At 42.9% G+C, this 13,080-nt stretch overlaps 1 protein-coding gene and 1 non-coding gene across 2 annotated transcripts in view; one reads left to right on the plus strand and one right to left on the minus strand.

Annotated features, from left to right (window-relative positions):
• The window catches only part of SLC25A16 (solute carrier family 25 member 16), a 28,756-nt gene extending 26,741 nt beyond the window's left edge, over positions 1–2,015 (minus strand). The window contains exon 1 of the mRNA XM_061161665.1: positions 1,771–2,015. Within this exon, the coding sequence (XP_061017648.1) occupies positions 1,771–1,891 (121 nt within the window). The 5' untranslated portion in view covers positions 1,892–2,015. The remainder of the gene's footprint in view (positions 1–1,770) is intronic.
• A 3,367-nt stretch (positions 2,016–5,382) lies between these two features.
• LOC133070911 (small nucleolar RNA SNORA26) lies at positions 5,383–5,505 on the plus strand. The gene has a single exon (XR_009696301.1). It is a non-coding gene; the product is annotated as a small nucleolar RNA SNORA26 (small nucleolar RNA).
• The last annotated feature ends 7,575 nt before the right edge of the window (positions 5,506–13,080 follow it).

The following is a 13,080-nucleotide window of genomic DNA, read 5'->3' on the forward strand; positions in this document are numbered from 1 at the left end:
AGCATATGAGAGTCCTAGTTGCTAACCTGGCTTACATGTTACCGTAAGACTCCACTCTGGTGTCAACATTACAAAACATAATATGCCCAAAACTGAATTCCTGATCTTTCCCCACCACCATCATGAACGCTGTTCCAACTATAGGCTTCCTGTTTCAACTTCATCCTTTCAGGTGTTCAGACCCAAAGAAGTCCCGCTTGACTTCTCTTCCTTACCCTATCTCTAATCTGTCAGAAAACCATTTATTCTTTTCATATTCAGATTATCATAATGTTTCACCACCTCCCCTGCTACTTAACCTGATTCAAGTACCCATCATCTAACATCTGAATTATTGCAATAACCACCAAACTGGCCCCCCACCCTCCATATTTACATCCCTACAGTTATTCTCCACAGAGCAGCCAAAGTGATCCTTTGGAAACATGCCATATCATGTCACTTCTCTGCTACAGACCTGTAACGGCTCCTTACTTCACTCTAGTAAAAGTCAGAATCTTTACAATGGTTTGCAAGACCCTTCACTTCCTGTCCCCTTTAACTTTCTAACCTCCTTGCCCCATCAATACCACTCGGCTCCAGTTGCACAGGTCTCACTGCTGTTCTTTGAATAATAAGGCCCTCCTTGACTTTGAAGATTTTGCTTTAGCTTTTCTCTCCCCCTGGAGTGCTCCACCTTAGAAATCAACTTGCTAAACTCCCTCCGCTTTTCAAGTTTTCTTGTGTCATTCTCCCAACGAGACATACCACAAATTATCCTATTTAATATTATACCAGTTAGCGTCTCCATTTCTTTGCCCCATTATCCTTTTTACTTCTTCCCATTTCATTCGTCATTTCTAATATACCGTACAACTTATTTTTTCACGTTGTTCATTGTCTTTCTCACCACAAGTCCCCAACCAATGTAAACTCTAGGATCTTTGTTTTGCTCTCTGATGTACACTGAGCTTGTAACAGAAACAGAGCAGGCACTCAAAATATTTCCTTGTATAAATAACGACCTTTTTTATCAGCAGAACAAACTAATTCTTAATACTACTGCAGTGTATACATATCTTTCTACAAGTGCTTATAATGTGGAATTTTTAAAAGTCCCAGCCTTAAATAATTAAGTGATGACAACCCAGTCAATTAAGACAGGGTAGAGACTGAAACATCTCTTTATGGGAAAGCAGAGGAAATTTCTGAGAGATAACATGAAACTTCCGGCCCCACAGTCACACCAGCAGTAGGGTTTCACCAGCTACATGTCAAGTAGCTATTGCACAGTTTGCTAGAACCACCGGAACCAGTTTTGGTTGTAGACAGTTTTGCACAACTTCCCAGTCATTCTTAAACAGCTGTCTTCCAGTATTTGCTTTTTTTTTTTTTTTTTTTGCTTTCTTTTAAGCAAACAGCAAAATTCAATTCTACACTCGATCGTGCCTAGTCTCTATAAAAGAAAGGAGTGCCCAGCATGTTTCACTGAAACCCTAGGGTCCTTTACGGGGCTCCCCTCTTTTCCCTGCTATCCAACCTTGAAGAATGGGTGCCTGGTTATACCCTTCCACATCCCCAGCCTATCCTCGAGGCGGTTTCTCCCCAGATTCCTGCTGTCACTAGTCCAGTGATTATTAGAAAGAGATTACAGCAGGTCCGGCAAACACCTGGCTGGGTATTGGAGCAGCCAGAGTCCAAGAATGTCATCTCGGCCGCTTACACCCGATCTGCCCCTGAACCCGCCCTGACCACTCCGCGCGCGGCCAGGTCCCCCAGGGGGACACCCACCTCCAGCCAGGAAGGAGCGCAGCCAGTAGAAGTCTCGGCGGGCGGCGGGCCCTCCGGTTCCTGCCGCCTGCGGCATCGCGGGAGGTGGCTCGGCGGCTGCCAGGGCCGCCGCCGCCGCCATCAGGACCAGGGCCGCGTCGGGAGCTTTGGTGGTCAGTTTACAACACAAGGGCCCTAGCCATGGACGGAGCAGGCAGTGACAGGGCACCGACCGCCGCGCGGGCGGGGCGGAATACCACCGGCGCCGCGCGGCGCGGGCTGATGACGTACACCAGGGGCGGGGCCTGGGTCAAGGCCAGCTGGGGGTGTCGCCCCGGCAGGACGCCTCCCCTTCACCCAGCTTCACCCCACATCCCTACTCTGGCTTCGCTTTTCAGGCCTCTTCTGTTACAGACAGAAAAAGGGAAGTATGGCCAGGGGAGAAGATCCTTTCCAAACCCGCCGCCTTAGAAAGCTCTCTCCCGTCCTGTAACCGTCCATCGCGCTGCCTTCTGACCTCCCTAAAATGAACCTTTTTCAGAACCAAATTTTGGTTCTTCACGCCTTCCAGGAACTTAGGAAATTGTAATCACATTGCACACTCTTTCTTACCAAATCAGTTCTGCCTTCTCTGAACTTCTTAATGAGTCTCAGTTTCTGCCTCCCTAACCCCCTGCTAAGCTTCAATTTCATTCCCATCAGCTCTGCCAAAGAAATAATTGCTAAAGCAAGATCTTCTTTCTTTGGGGCCCTAGGAATTACACAAATACTTCTGCTTTGCCAGGACTTTCTGAATCTGTGCCTTCTGCTTAGCTCTGGATTTCTGACCTATTCCCCACCAACTCCTAAACTCCTAGGAACTTCCAAGTTTCTTCTCCCTGGTCCCACTGCATTATAGACTGTCTTTTTAAACCACCCCTTACCCTGCATTATTCTCTTCCTGAGCATCCCTCATCAACTCCAAATTGACCAAAATTTATTCCTATTCACTGTGACCAAAGCTGTTCTGAACTTTTATCCTCTCAGAAAGTATGTATTAAGATTTTTGTTAGTATTTACTCCAACCTTTCCTATTTTTGACACTGGTCCCCCATTTCTCTTTCTATGGATAAGCCTCTGCAGAGTCTTTCTAGCCAACGTTTATCACTAATGAAGAGTTCAGATTGCAAACTTGTTTTTTCCCATCTTCCTAATGCTCAATTTCCACCAGAAAATACTGTCATTATTTGTAATTTGCCTGTCTAATGTGAAGAATTTAAAGGCCCTGAAAGTGTGGATGGTTGCAGAACACTGTAATTGTAATTAATGCTACTGAATTGTATACTTTAAAATGGTTAAAATAGTAAATTGTTTCTGAAGTATGTTGTATTACAATTAAAAAGTACTAGAAAAACTTCCATAAGATTTTTTTATATATCAAAAAAGAGAAAGATCTATGCTTTCTTATTAAATAACTAGCAAAATTGTCTGGTTCCTAGTCCTAACGTGTATATTTTTTCTGTCCTGTAAGCTGTACTGATATCTCTTCTCACCTACTTCCATTTCAAATGAAACGTTCCTTATAGATTTAAATTATCACATAACAGCCCTCAACTCCAAAACTGAGTCCAGGTCCAAGATGGAAAGTTTATACACATGATAACTGACAAGTCTAGTGACTTTAAATAGCCAATTATTTCTTCTCTACTCAGCTGGCTACTCTATTAAACTACTCAACCTACAGATGTTGCTACACACAACTCTCAGAGATCTTACCCAACCTTAGAGTTTTAAATTATTCTTGCCTGGAAAATCCCAGGAGCCTGGTGGGCTACAGTCCATGGGATCGCAAGAGTTGGACACGACTTAGCGACTAACCCACCACCATAAGAGTTTTAAATAGCATTTATAGGTTGATGGGGCTTCCCTTGTGGTTCAGCTGGTAAAGAATCCACCTGCAATGTGGGAGACCTGGGCTTGATCCCCGGGGTTGGTTAGATCCTGGGAGAAGGAAATGGCAACCCACTCCAGTACTCTTGCCTGTAGAAATCCATGGACAGAGGAGTGGGAGAGGCTGTGGTCCATGGAATCACAGAGTCAGACATGACTGTGTGACTAACTTCCACTTTTCATAGGTTCATGACTCTCAATCTCCAGCCCTTCCCACTCACTCTCCAACTGTATTGCTTCATATTTCCCATTTCACCACTTGTTTATCTAATTGGCATCTATTTGCCATTGGTGGTGGTTTAACACTAAGTCATGTCCAACTCTTGCGACCCCATGGACTGTAGCCTGCCAGGCTCCTCTGTCTATGGGATTTCCCAGGCCAGAATACTGAAGTGGGTTGCCCTTTCCTTCTCCAGGAGATCCTCCTGACCCAGAGAAGGGATCCAGCCCAGGTCTCCTGCATTGCAGGCGATCTCTTGCATTGCAGGCAGGTTCTTTACCAACTGAGCCCCCGGGGAAGCCCATCTATTTGCCATATCCAAAACTAAATTCATCATCTTTCTTTGCAAACATGTTACACCTGCAACCTTTTCTCATTTCATTAAATCACAACTCCATTGTCAGTCCATAAAGCTTGACTAATTTCCTAAATAATCTCCCTACTTCCTCTTGCTTCCTACTGTCTCTTCCCAAGATGGCAATCAAATCAGTTTTTTAAAACCTAAAGCAAATCTTGTCACATCTTATCCCAAAACCCTTTGATGACTTCCCATATCACTTGGGAAATTCCTACAATAGTTTACTGTTCTATCTCTGACCTCAATGCCTAGAACTTCCTTCAGTTACACTGGCTTCTTTGTTCCTCATAAGTACCTGGCATGCTTCTCTCAGGGCTTTGCACAAACTGTTCTTTCTACCTGTACTTCTTTACCCCTAGATATTCCATGTAACTTCCTCCAATCTCCTGCTTCAGATTTTACACATATGTAAGCTTGTCAAGCTCCAGGTCTTGTTTTTGCTGACTGTATACAGCTTCTCCATCTTTGGCTACCTCTGTTTCATCCACTATGCTGAAGCCTTTGACTGGGTGGGTCATAACAAACTGTGGAAAGTTCTTAAAGAGATAGGAATACCAGACCATCTTGCCTGTCTCCTGAGAAGATTATGTGCCAGTAAAGAAGCAACAGTTAGAACCCTGTATGGAACTGATTTGTTGAGGATTGAGAAAGAAGTATGACAGGGCTGTCTGTTGTCACCCTGTTTATTTAACCTATACGCTGAGCACATCATAAAAAATGCCCGGCTGAATGAGTTACAAGGGACGAAACAAGATAGGCATGAGAAACATCAGCAACCTGAGATATGCAGATGATACCACTCTAAAGGCAGAAAGTGAAGAGGAACTAAAGAACCTCTTGATGAGGCTGAAGGAGGAGAGTGGAAAAGTCAGCTTAAAACTAACTATTAGTAAAACTAAGATTATGACATCTGGCCCCATTATTTCATGGCAAATAGAAGGGGAAGGTGAAAGCAGTGACAGATTTTCTCTTCTTGGGCTCTAAAATCACTGCAGATGGTGACTGCAGCCATGAAGTCAGAAGACGATTGCTTCTTGGCAGGAAAGCTATGACAAACCTATACAGTGTGTTGAAAAGCAGAGACATCACTCTCCCAACAAAAATGCATATAGTCTCGCCCTTTCCAGTGCCCTTTTAAAGCTGACACAGTGCCTTAAGAGGCTAACACAGGAGGGTAAAGAAAGTCTCCATAAAACCCAGAGAAGAGATTTTTAGAACTCTTCTCTGGATCCTGTCTTGAGTCACAACTGAACCGGAAGATTTTAAGTCTTAGCACTTACTAGTATGTGTGTAGTTAATACCAAAGTCATTAAATTTAAACTTGACCTTCAATTAAAAAAAAAAAGTGCATATAGTCAAGGCAATGGTCTTCCCAGTAGTCACATACAGTTGTGAGAGCTGGACCGTAAAGAAGGCAGAGCTCCAAAGAATTGATGTCTTCGAATTGTGGTACTGGAGAAGCCTCCTGAGAATCCCTTGGACAGCAAGGAGATAAACCAGTCAATCTTAAAGGAAATCAACCCTGAATACTCATTGGAAGGATTGATGCTAAAGCTAAGTAAGTAAGTGAAGTTGTTCAGCTGTGTCCGACTCTTTGTGGCCCCATGCACTGTAGCCCACCAGGCTTCTCCGTCCACGGGATTTTCCAGGCAAGAGTACTGGAGTGGGTTGCCATTTCCTTCTCCAGGGGATCTTCCCAACCCAAGGACCGAACCCAGGTCTCCCGCATTGTAGACAGATGCTTTACCACCTGAGCCACCAGGGAAATTGGAAAGACTGATGCTGGAGCTAAAGTTCCAGTATTTTGGTCGCCTGATGCAAACAGCCAACTCATTGGAAAAGTCCCTAATGCTGGGAAAAATTGGGCAGAAGGAAAAGAGGGCTTCAGAGCATGAGATGGCTGGATGGCATCACTGGTGCAGTGGACAAGAACTTGGGCAAACTCTGGGAGATGGTGAGGAACAGAGAGGCCTGGCGTGCTGCAGTCCATTGGGTCACAAAGAGTTGGACATGACTGGGAGACTGAACAGCAAGCTTCTCAAGGAGGCTTTTCCTGACTGTAATATTTAAAATTACCCACTTCACCCTCACCCCTACCAAAACTCATTCTCTCTCTCTCTCTCTCTTTTCCTTTTTTAAGAGGAAAAGGAAAGAGTGGCTTTATTACTTTTCCAAGTAAAGGGGGAACATAGTAGGCTAGGTGCCTCAAGAACTGTGCCCCCATCCCTGGTGAGAATATGTGTCAGATGCTTAGTCATGTCCAACTCTTAGTGACCCTATGCTGTAGCCCACCAGGCTCCTCTGTCCATGGGGATTCTCCAGGTAAGAATACTGGAGTGGGTTCCTATGCCCTTCTCCAGGGGACCTTCCCAACCCAGAGGTCAAACGAGGGTCTCCTACATTGCAGGAGGAGGATCCTTTACTTTTTGAGCCACCATGGAAGCCTAGGTAGAGATTATATATTCAGGCAAGGGTATGTGATAAGGATCAAGGCAGTAACAGTCTTCATTCCTTCTTCTACAAAGTTTCAAAAGGGTGAGGTTGCTGACAAGATTAGGGTGTGTGCAGTGGTGGTTGGATCTCCTTAATCTTGATGAGCCTCTCTGGTCCCTTTAATCTTGCCTCAGGTGGTTTCCTGGCTGCTTCTTCTTTGATTCCCAACTGTTCTGCCCTTAGGAACTCAGAGAAGGTCATGGAGGCTGGAGTCTTGCTCTGGGGTTATCAAAGAGAGTTTCCTGGGTACAGGCAGCCCACTGGAGCAGGGGTGATGGAAAATTGCAGGATGAGGGGCTCTTGAGAGTCCTTGAAAGCTTTCTTCAAAGCTGTGCTGCTTCCCTGAGGTGTGGGGGAGGGGAGCGTGCAGAGGTCACTATGGTGGTGAGCCAGTGACTCCTGGAAGGTGGGTGCCTGGGCTGGAAGCCCAGCTCTGTGGCTTATTTGATAAATATACCCTCCTCCCCTGAGCTTGGAGCCCCTTCATAACCTAAGGCAGTTCCCCCCGCCCATGCCCATCACTCCAGTAGTAAGATATCCTCTGTGGGCCTCAGCAAGGCAGCACCAGGAACTCAGTCTTAGGTGTTCGCCCTGAGGTCGGGAGCCAAGAGCCAAGTCTCCTGGAGCCTGAGAGGGAGACATGAGGGGCCAGGAGGAGACAGGGGGAGAACCAGACTCTTGTGCCTGTTTTACAGGTGAGAACACTGGGTCCTGAGGGGCAGTGATCCAGCAGGGCTGCCCCAGGACCAAGGTGACTAGATATTTTCAAGCACTGAGTATCTGCTCACGGCCTTCATGCTAAATTGAATCACTGATGTGGCCCTCCTGCCTTACAACTGATCCTCCCAGTTTGGGGTCCTTCAGCCGGGTCAGTGGCCTGCAGGTGGCAGTGAACCCTGGGGGTCTGATCTCATGGCCAGGGCCCCTGTGCAGAGAGAGGAGGAGGGGGAGAGAAAAGAGGGAGTGAGGAGGAAAACAGAAGAAAAGAAAGGAACAGAGGCTCATTGTCTCCTTCGTCTTCTTTTTTCTCTCCTTTAGTTTTTTTTTCATGGTACTTATCAGTGCTTATTAAATATATGTATATTGGATTCCCCTCTTAACTCAGCTGGTAAAGAATCATCTGCAATGCAGGAGACCCCAATTCAATTCCTGGATCAGGAAGATCCCCTGGAGAAGGGAATGGCAACCCATTCCAATATTCTTGCCTGGAGAATCCCTTGGATAGAGGAGCCTGGCAGGCTACAGTCCATGGGGTTGCAAAGGGTCGGACATGACTGAGCGACTAACATTTTCACTTTCTTCCAGAGCACTACTGGTTTTCCCAGTAGTCATGTATGGCTCTGCCATAAATAAGGCAGAGCCCCCCAAAATTGATACTTTCAAACTGTGGTGCTGGAGAAGACTCTTGAGAGTCCCTTGGACAACAGCAAGGAAATCAAACCAGTCAATCCTAAAGGAAATCATCCCTGAATATTCATTGGAAGTACTGATTCTAAAGCTGAAGCTCCAATACTTTGGCCACCTGATGCGAAGAGCTGATTCACCGGAAAAGACCCTGATGCTGGGAAAGATTGAGGGCAAGAGAAGGGAGAGACAGAGGATAAGATGGTTGGATGGTATCACTGACTCAATGGACATGAGTTTGAGCTAACTCAGGGAGATAGTGAAATACAGGGAAGCCTGGCATGCTGTAGTTCATGGGGTCGCAGAGAACCGGACATGGCTTGGCAACTGAACAACAATAAGAGCCCAGGCACTTAGCACTGTAAAAGCAGTGCTAAGGGGAAGGTTCATAGCATTACAGGCTTACATCAAGAAACAAGAAAAAAACCAAATAAATAACCTAACTCTACACCTAAAGCAATTAGAGGAGGAAGAAATGAAGAACCCCAGGGTTAGCAGAAGGAAAGAAATCTTAAAAAATCAGGGCAGAAATAAATGCAAAAGAAACTAAAGAGACCATAGCAAAAATCAACAAAGCTAAAAGCTGGTTTTTTGAAAAAATAAACAAAATTGACAAACCATTAGCAAGACTCGTTAAGAAACAAAGAGAGAAGAACCAAATTAACAAAATTAGAAATGAAAATGGAGAGATCACAACAGACAACACTGAAATACAAAGGATCATAAGAGACTACTACCAGCAGCTCTATGCCAATAAAATGGACAACTTGGATGAAATGGACAAATTCTTAGAAAAGTATAACTTTCCAAAACTGAACCAGGAAGAAATAGAAGATCTTAACAGACCCATCACAAGCAAGGAAATCGAAACTGTTATCAAAAATCTTCTAGCAAACAAAAGCCCAGGACCAGATGGCTTCACAGCTGAATTCTACCAAAAATTTAGAGAAGAGCTAATACCTATCTTACTCAAACTCTTCCAGAAAATTGCAGATGAAGGTAAGCTTCCAAACTCATTCTATGAGGCCACCATTACCCTAATTCCAAAACCAGACAAAGATGCCACAAAAAAAGAAAACTACAGGCCAATATCACTGATGAACATAGATGCAAAAATCCTTAACAAAATTCTAGCAAACAGAATCCAACAACATATTAAAAAAATCATACACCATGACCAAGTGGGCTTTATCCCAGGAATGCAAGGATTCTTTAATATCCACAAATCAATCAATGTAATACACCACATTAACAAATTGAAAGATAAAAACCATATGATTATCTCAATAGATGCAGAGAAAGCCTTTGACAAAATTCAACACTCATTTATGATTAAAACTCTCCAAAAAGCAGGAATAGAAGGAACATACCTCAACATAATAAAAGCTATATATGACAAACCCACAGCAAGCATCACCCTCAATGGTGGAAAACTGAAAGCATTTCCCCTGAAATCAGGAACAAGAGAAGGGTGCCCACTCTCCCCACTACTATTCAACATAGTGTTGGAAGTTTTGGCCACAGCAATCAGAGCAGAAAAAGAAGTAAAAGGAATCCAGATAGGAAAAGAAGAAGTGAAACTCTCACTGTTTGCAGATGACATGTTCCTCTACATAGAAAACCCTAAAGACTCTACCAGAAAATTACTAGAGCTAATCAATGAATATAGTAAAGTTGCAGGATATAAAATTAACACACAGAAATCCCTTGCATTCCTATATACTAACAATGAAAAAACAGAAAGAGAAATTAAGGAAACAATACCATTCACCATTGCAACAAAAAGAATAAAATACTTAGGAGTATATCTACCTAAAGAAACAAAAGACCTATACATAGAAAACTATAAAACACTGATGAAAGAAATCAAAGAGGACACAAACAGATGGAGAAACATACCGTGTTCATGGATTGGAAGAATTAATATTGTCAAAATGGCTATTCTACCCAAAGCAATCTATAGATTCAATGCAATCCCTATCAAGCTACCAACAGTATTTTTCACAGAACTAGACCAAAGAATTTCACAATTTGTATGGAAATACAAAAAAACTCGAATAGCCAAAGTAATCTTGAGAAAGAAGAATGGAACTGGAGGAATCAACCTGCCTGACTTCAGACTCTACTACAAAGCCACAGTCATCAAAACAGTATGGTACTGGCACAAAGACAGAAATATAGATCAATGGAACAGAATAGAAAGCCCAGAGATAAATCCACGAACCTATGGACACCTTATCTTTGACAAAGGAGGCAAGGATATACGATGGAAAAAAGACAACCTCTTTAACAAGTGGTGCTGGGAAAACTGGTCAACCACTTGTAAAAGAATGAAACTAAAACACTTTCTAACACCATACACAAAAATAAACTCAAAATGGATTAAAGATCTAAATGTAAGACCAGAAACTATAAAACTCCTAGAGGAGAACATAGGCAAAACACTCTCCGACATAAATCACAGCAAGATCCTCTATGACCCACCTCCCAGAATATTGGAAACAAAAGCAAAACTAAACAAATGGGACCTAATGAAACTTAAAAGCTTTTTCACTACAAAGGAAACTATAAGTAAGGTGAAAAGACAGCCCTCAGATTGGGAGAAAATAATAGCAAATGAAGAAACAGACAAAGGATTAATCTCAAAAATATACAAGCAACTCCTGAAGCTCAATTCCAGAAAAATAAATGACCCAATCAAAAAATGGGCCAAAGAACTAAACAGACATTTCTCCAAAGAAGACATACAGATGACTAACAAACACATGAAAAGATGCTCAACATCACTCATTATTAGAGAAATGCAAATCAAAACCACAATGAGGTACCATTACACACCAGTCAGGATGGCTGCTATCCAAAAGTCTACAAGCAATAAATGCTGGAGAGGGTGTGGAGAAAAGGGAACCCTCTTACACTGTTGGTGGGAATGCAAACTAGTACAGCCGCTATGGAAAACAGTGTGGAGATTTCTTAAAAAACTGGAAATAGAACTGCCATATGACCCAGCAATCCCACTCCTGGGCATACACACTGAGGAAACCAGATCTGAAAGAGACACGTGCACCCCAATGTTCATCGCAGCACTGTTTATAATAGCCAGGACATGGAAGCAACCTAGATGCCCATCAGCAGATGAATGGATAAGGAAGCTGTAGTACATATATACCATGGAATATTACTCAGCCGTTAAAAAGAATTCATTTGAACCAGTTCTAATGAGATGGATGAAACTGGAGCCCCTTATACAGAGTGAAGTAAGCCAGAAAGATAAAGAACATTACAGCATACTAACACATATATATGGAATTTAGAAAGATGGTAACGATAACCCTATATGCAAAACAGAAAAAGAGACACAGAAATACAGAACAGACTTTTGAACTCTGTGGGAGAAGGTGAGGGTGGGATGTTCGAAAGAACAGCATGTATATTATCTATGGTGAAACAGATCACCAGCCCAGGTGGGATGCATGAGACAAGTGCTCGGGCCTGGTGCACTGGGAAGACCCAGAGGAATCGGGTGGAGAGGGAGGTGGGAGGGGGGATCGGGATGGGGAATACGTGTAAATCCATGGCTGATTCATGTCAATGTATGACAAAACCCACTGCAATGTTGTGAAGTAATTAGCCTCCAACTAATAAAAAAAAAAAAGAAAATGAAAAAAAAAAAAAGCAAGATAAACACAAAACATGAAGATATTAAAAATCAGACCAGCCATATCAAGGATCATTAAAAATTTTAATAGATTAAATTCTATTAAAAAAAATATATATGGTACATGTGGTACATGGGCTTAGCTACTCTGCAACTTGTAGGATCTTCCTGGACCAGGGATTAAACCCATGTCTGCTACATTGCCAAGTGAATTCTTTACCACTGAGCCACCAGGGAAGCCTGTAAAATGTTTTTATTATAAGTCTCCCCCCACCAGCATGTGAGCTCCATGAAGGTAGGAATTATCTGTTTTGTTAATTTGCTATGTCTTTTCACACTGACTAGATAGTAAATAATGGTGGCTCTACTTAAAGACCAACCTTTTCTATGACTTTCACTTCTAGAATATCTAGCATCTAGTGGCCAGAGGCTAAAGAAATGAAGAAAAACTAATCCTTTCCCTAGATTAATGTACTATTTCATGGGATGAATGTGAACCTAATAGTAAAATAAATATACACAAATAAAAAGTAAGGATAAAGAAGAAAGACCGATTATATTTGTCATAGGTCACCCAGGAAGGATATGCAGATGACGCCACCCTTATGGCAGAAAGCAAAGAAGAACTAAAGACGAAAGTGAAAGAAGAGAGTGAAAAAGTTGGCTTAGAACTCAACATTCAGAAAACTAAGATCATGGCATCTGGTCCCATCACTTCATGGTAAATAGATGGGGAAACAGTGGAAACAGTGACAGACTTTATTTTTCTGGGCTCCAAAATCACTACAGATGGTGACTGCAGCCATGAAATTAAAAGACGCTTACTCCTTAGAAGAAAATTTATGACCAACCTAGACAGCATATTAAAAAGCAGAGACATTACTTTGCCAACAAAGGTCCATCTAGTCAAACCTATGGTTTTTCCAGTAGTCATGTTTGGGTGTGAAAGTTGGACTATAAAGAAAGCAGAGTGCAGAAGAATTGATGCTTTTGAACTGTGGTGTTGGAGAAGACTCTTGAGAGTCCCTTGGATAGCAAGGAGATCCAACCAGTCTATCCTAAAGGAAACCAGTCCTAAATATTCATTGGAAGGACTGATGCTGAAGCTGAAGCTCCAATACTTTGGCCACCTGATGTGAAGAACTGACTCATTTGAAAAGACCCTGCTACTGGGAAAGATTGAAGGCAGGAGGAGAAGGGGACGACAGAGGATGAGATGATTGGATAGCATCACCGATTCAATGGGCATTAGTTTGAGTGGCCTCCGAG

The sequence above is a fragment of the Dama dama genome, chromosome 15, assembly GCF_033118175.1.
Source record: "Dama dama isolate Ldn47 chromosome 15, ASM3311817v1, whole genome shotgun sequence".
NCBI classification, from domain to species: domain Eukaryota; kingdom Metazoa; phylum Chordata; class Mammalia; order Artiodactyla; family Cervidae; genus Dama; species Dama dama.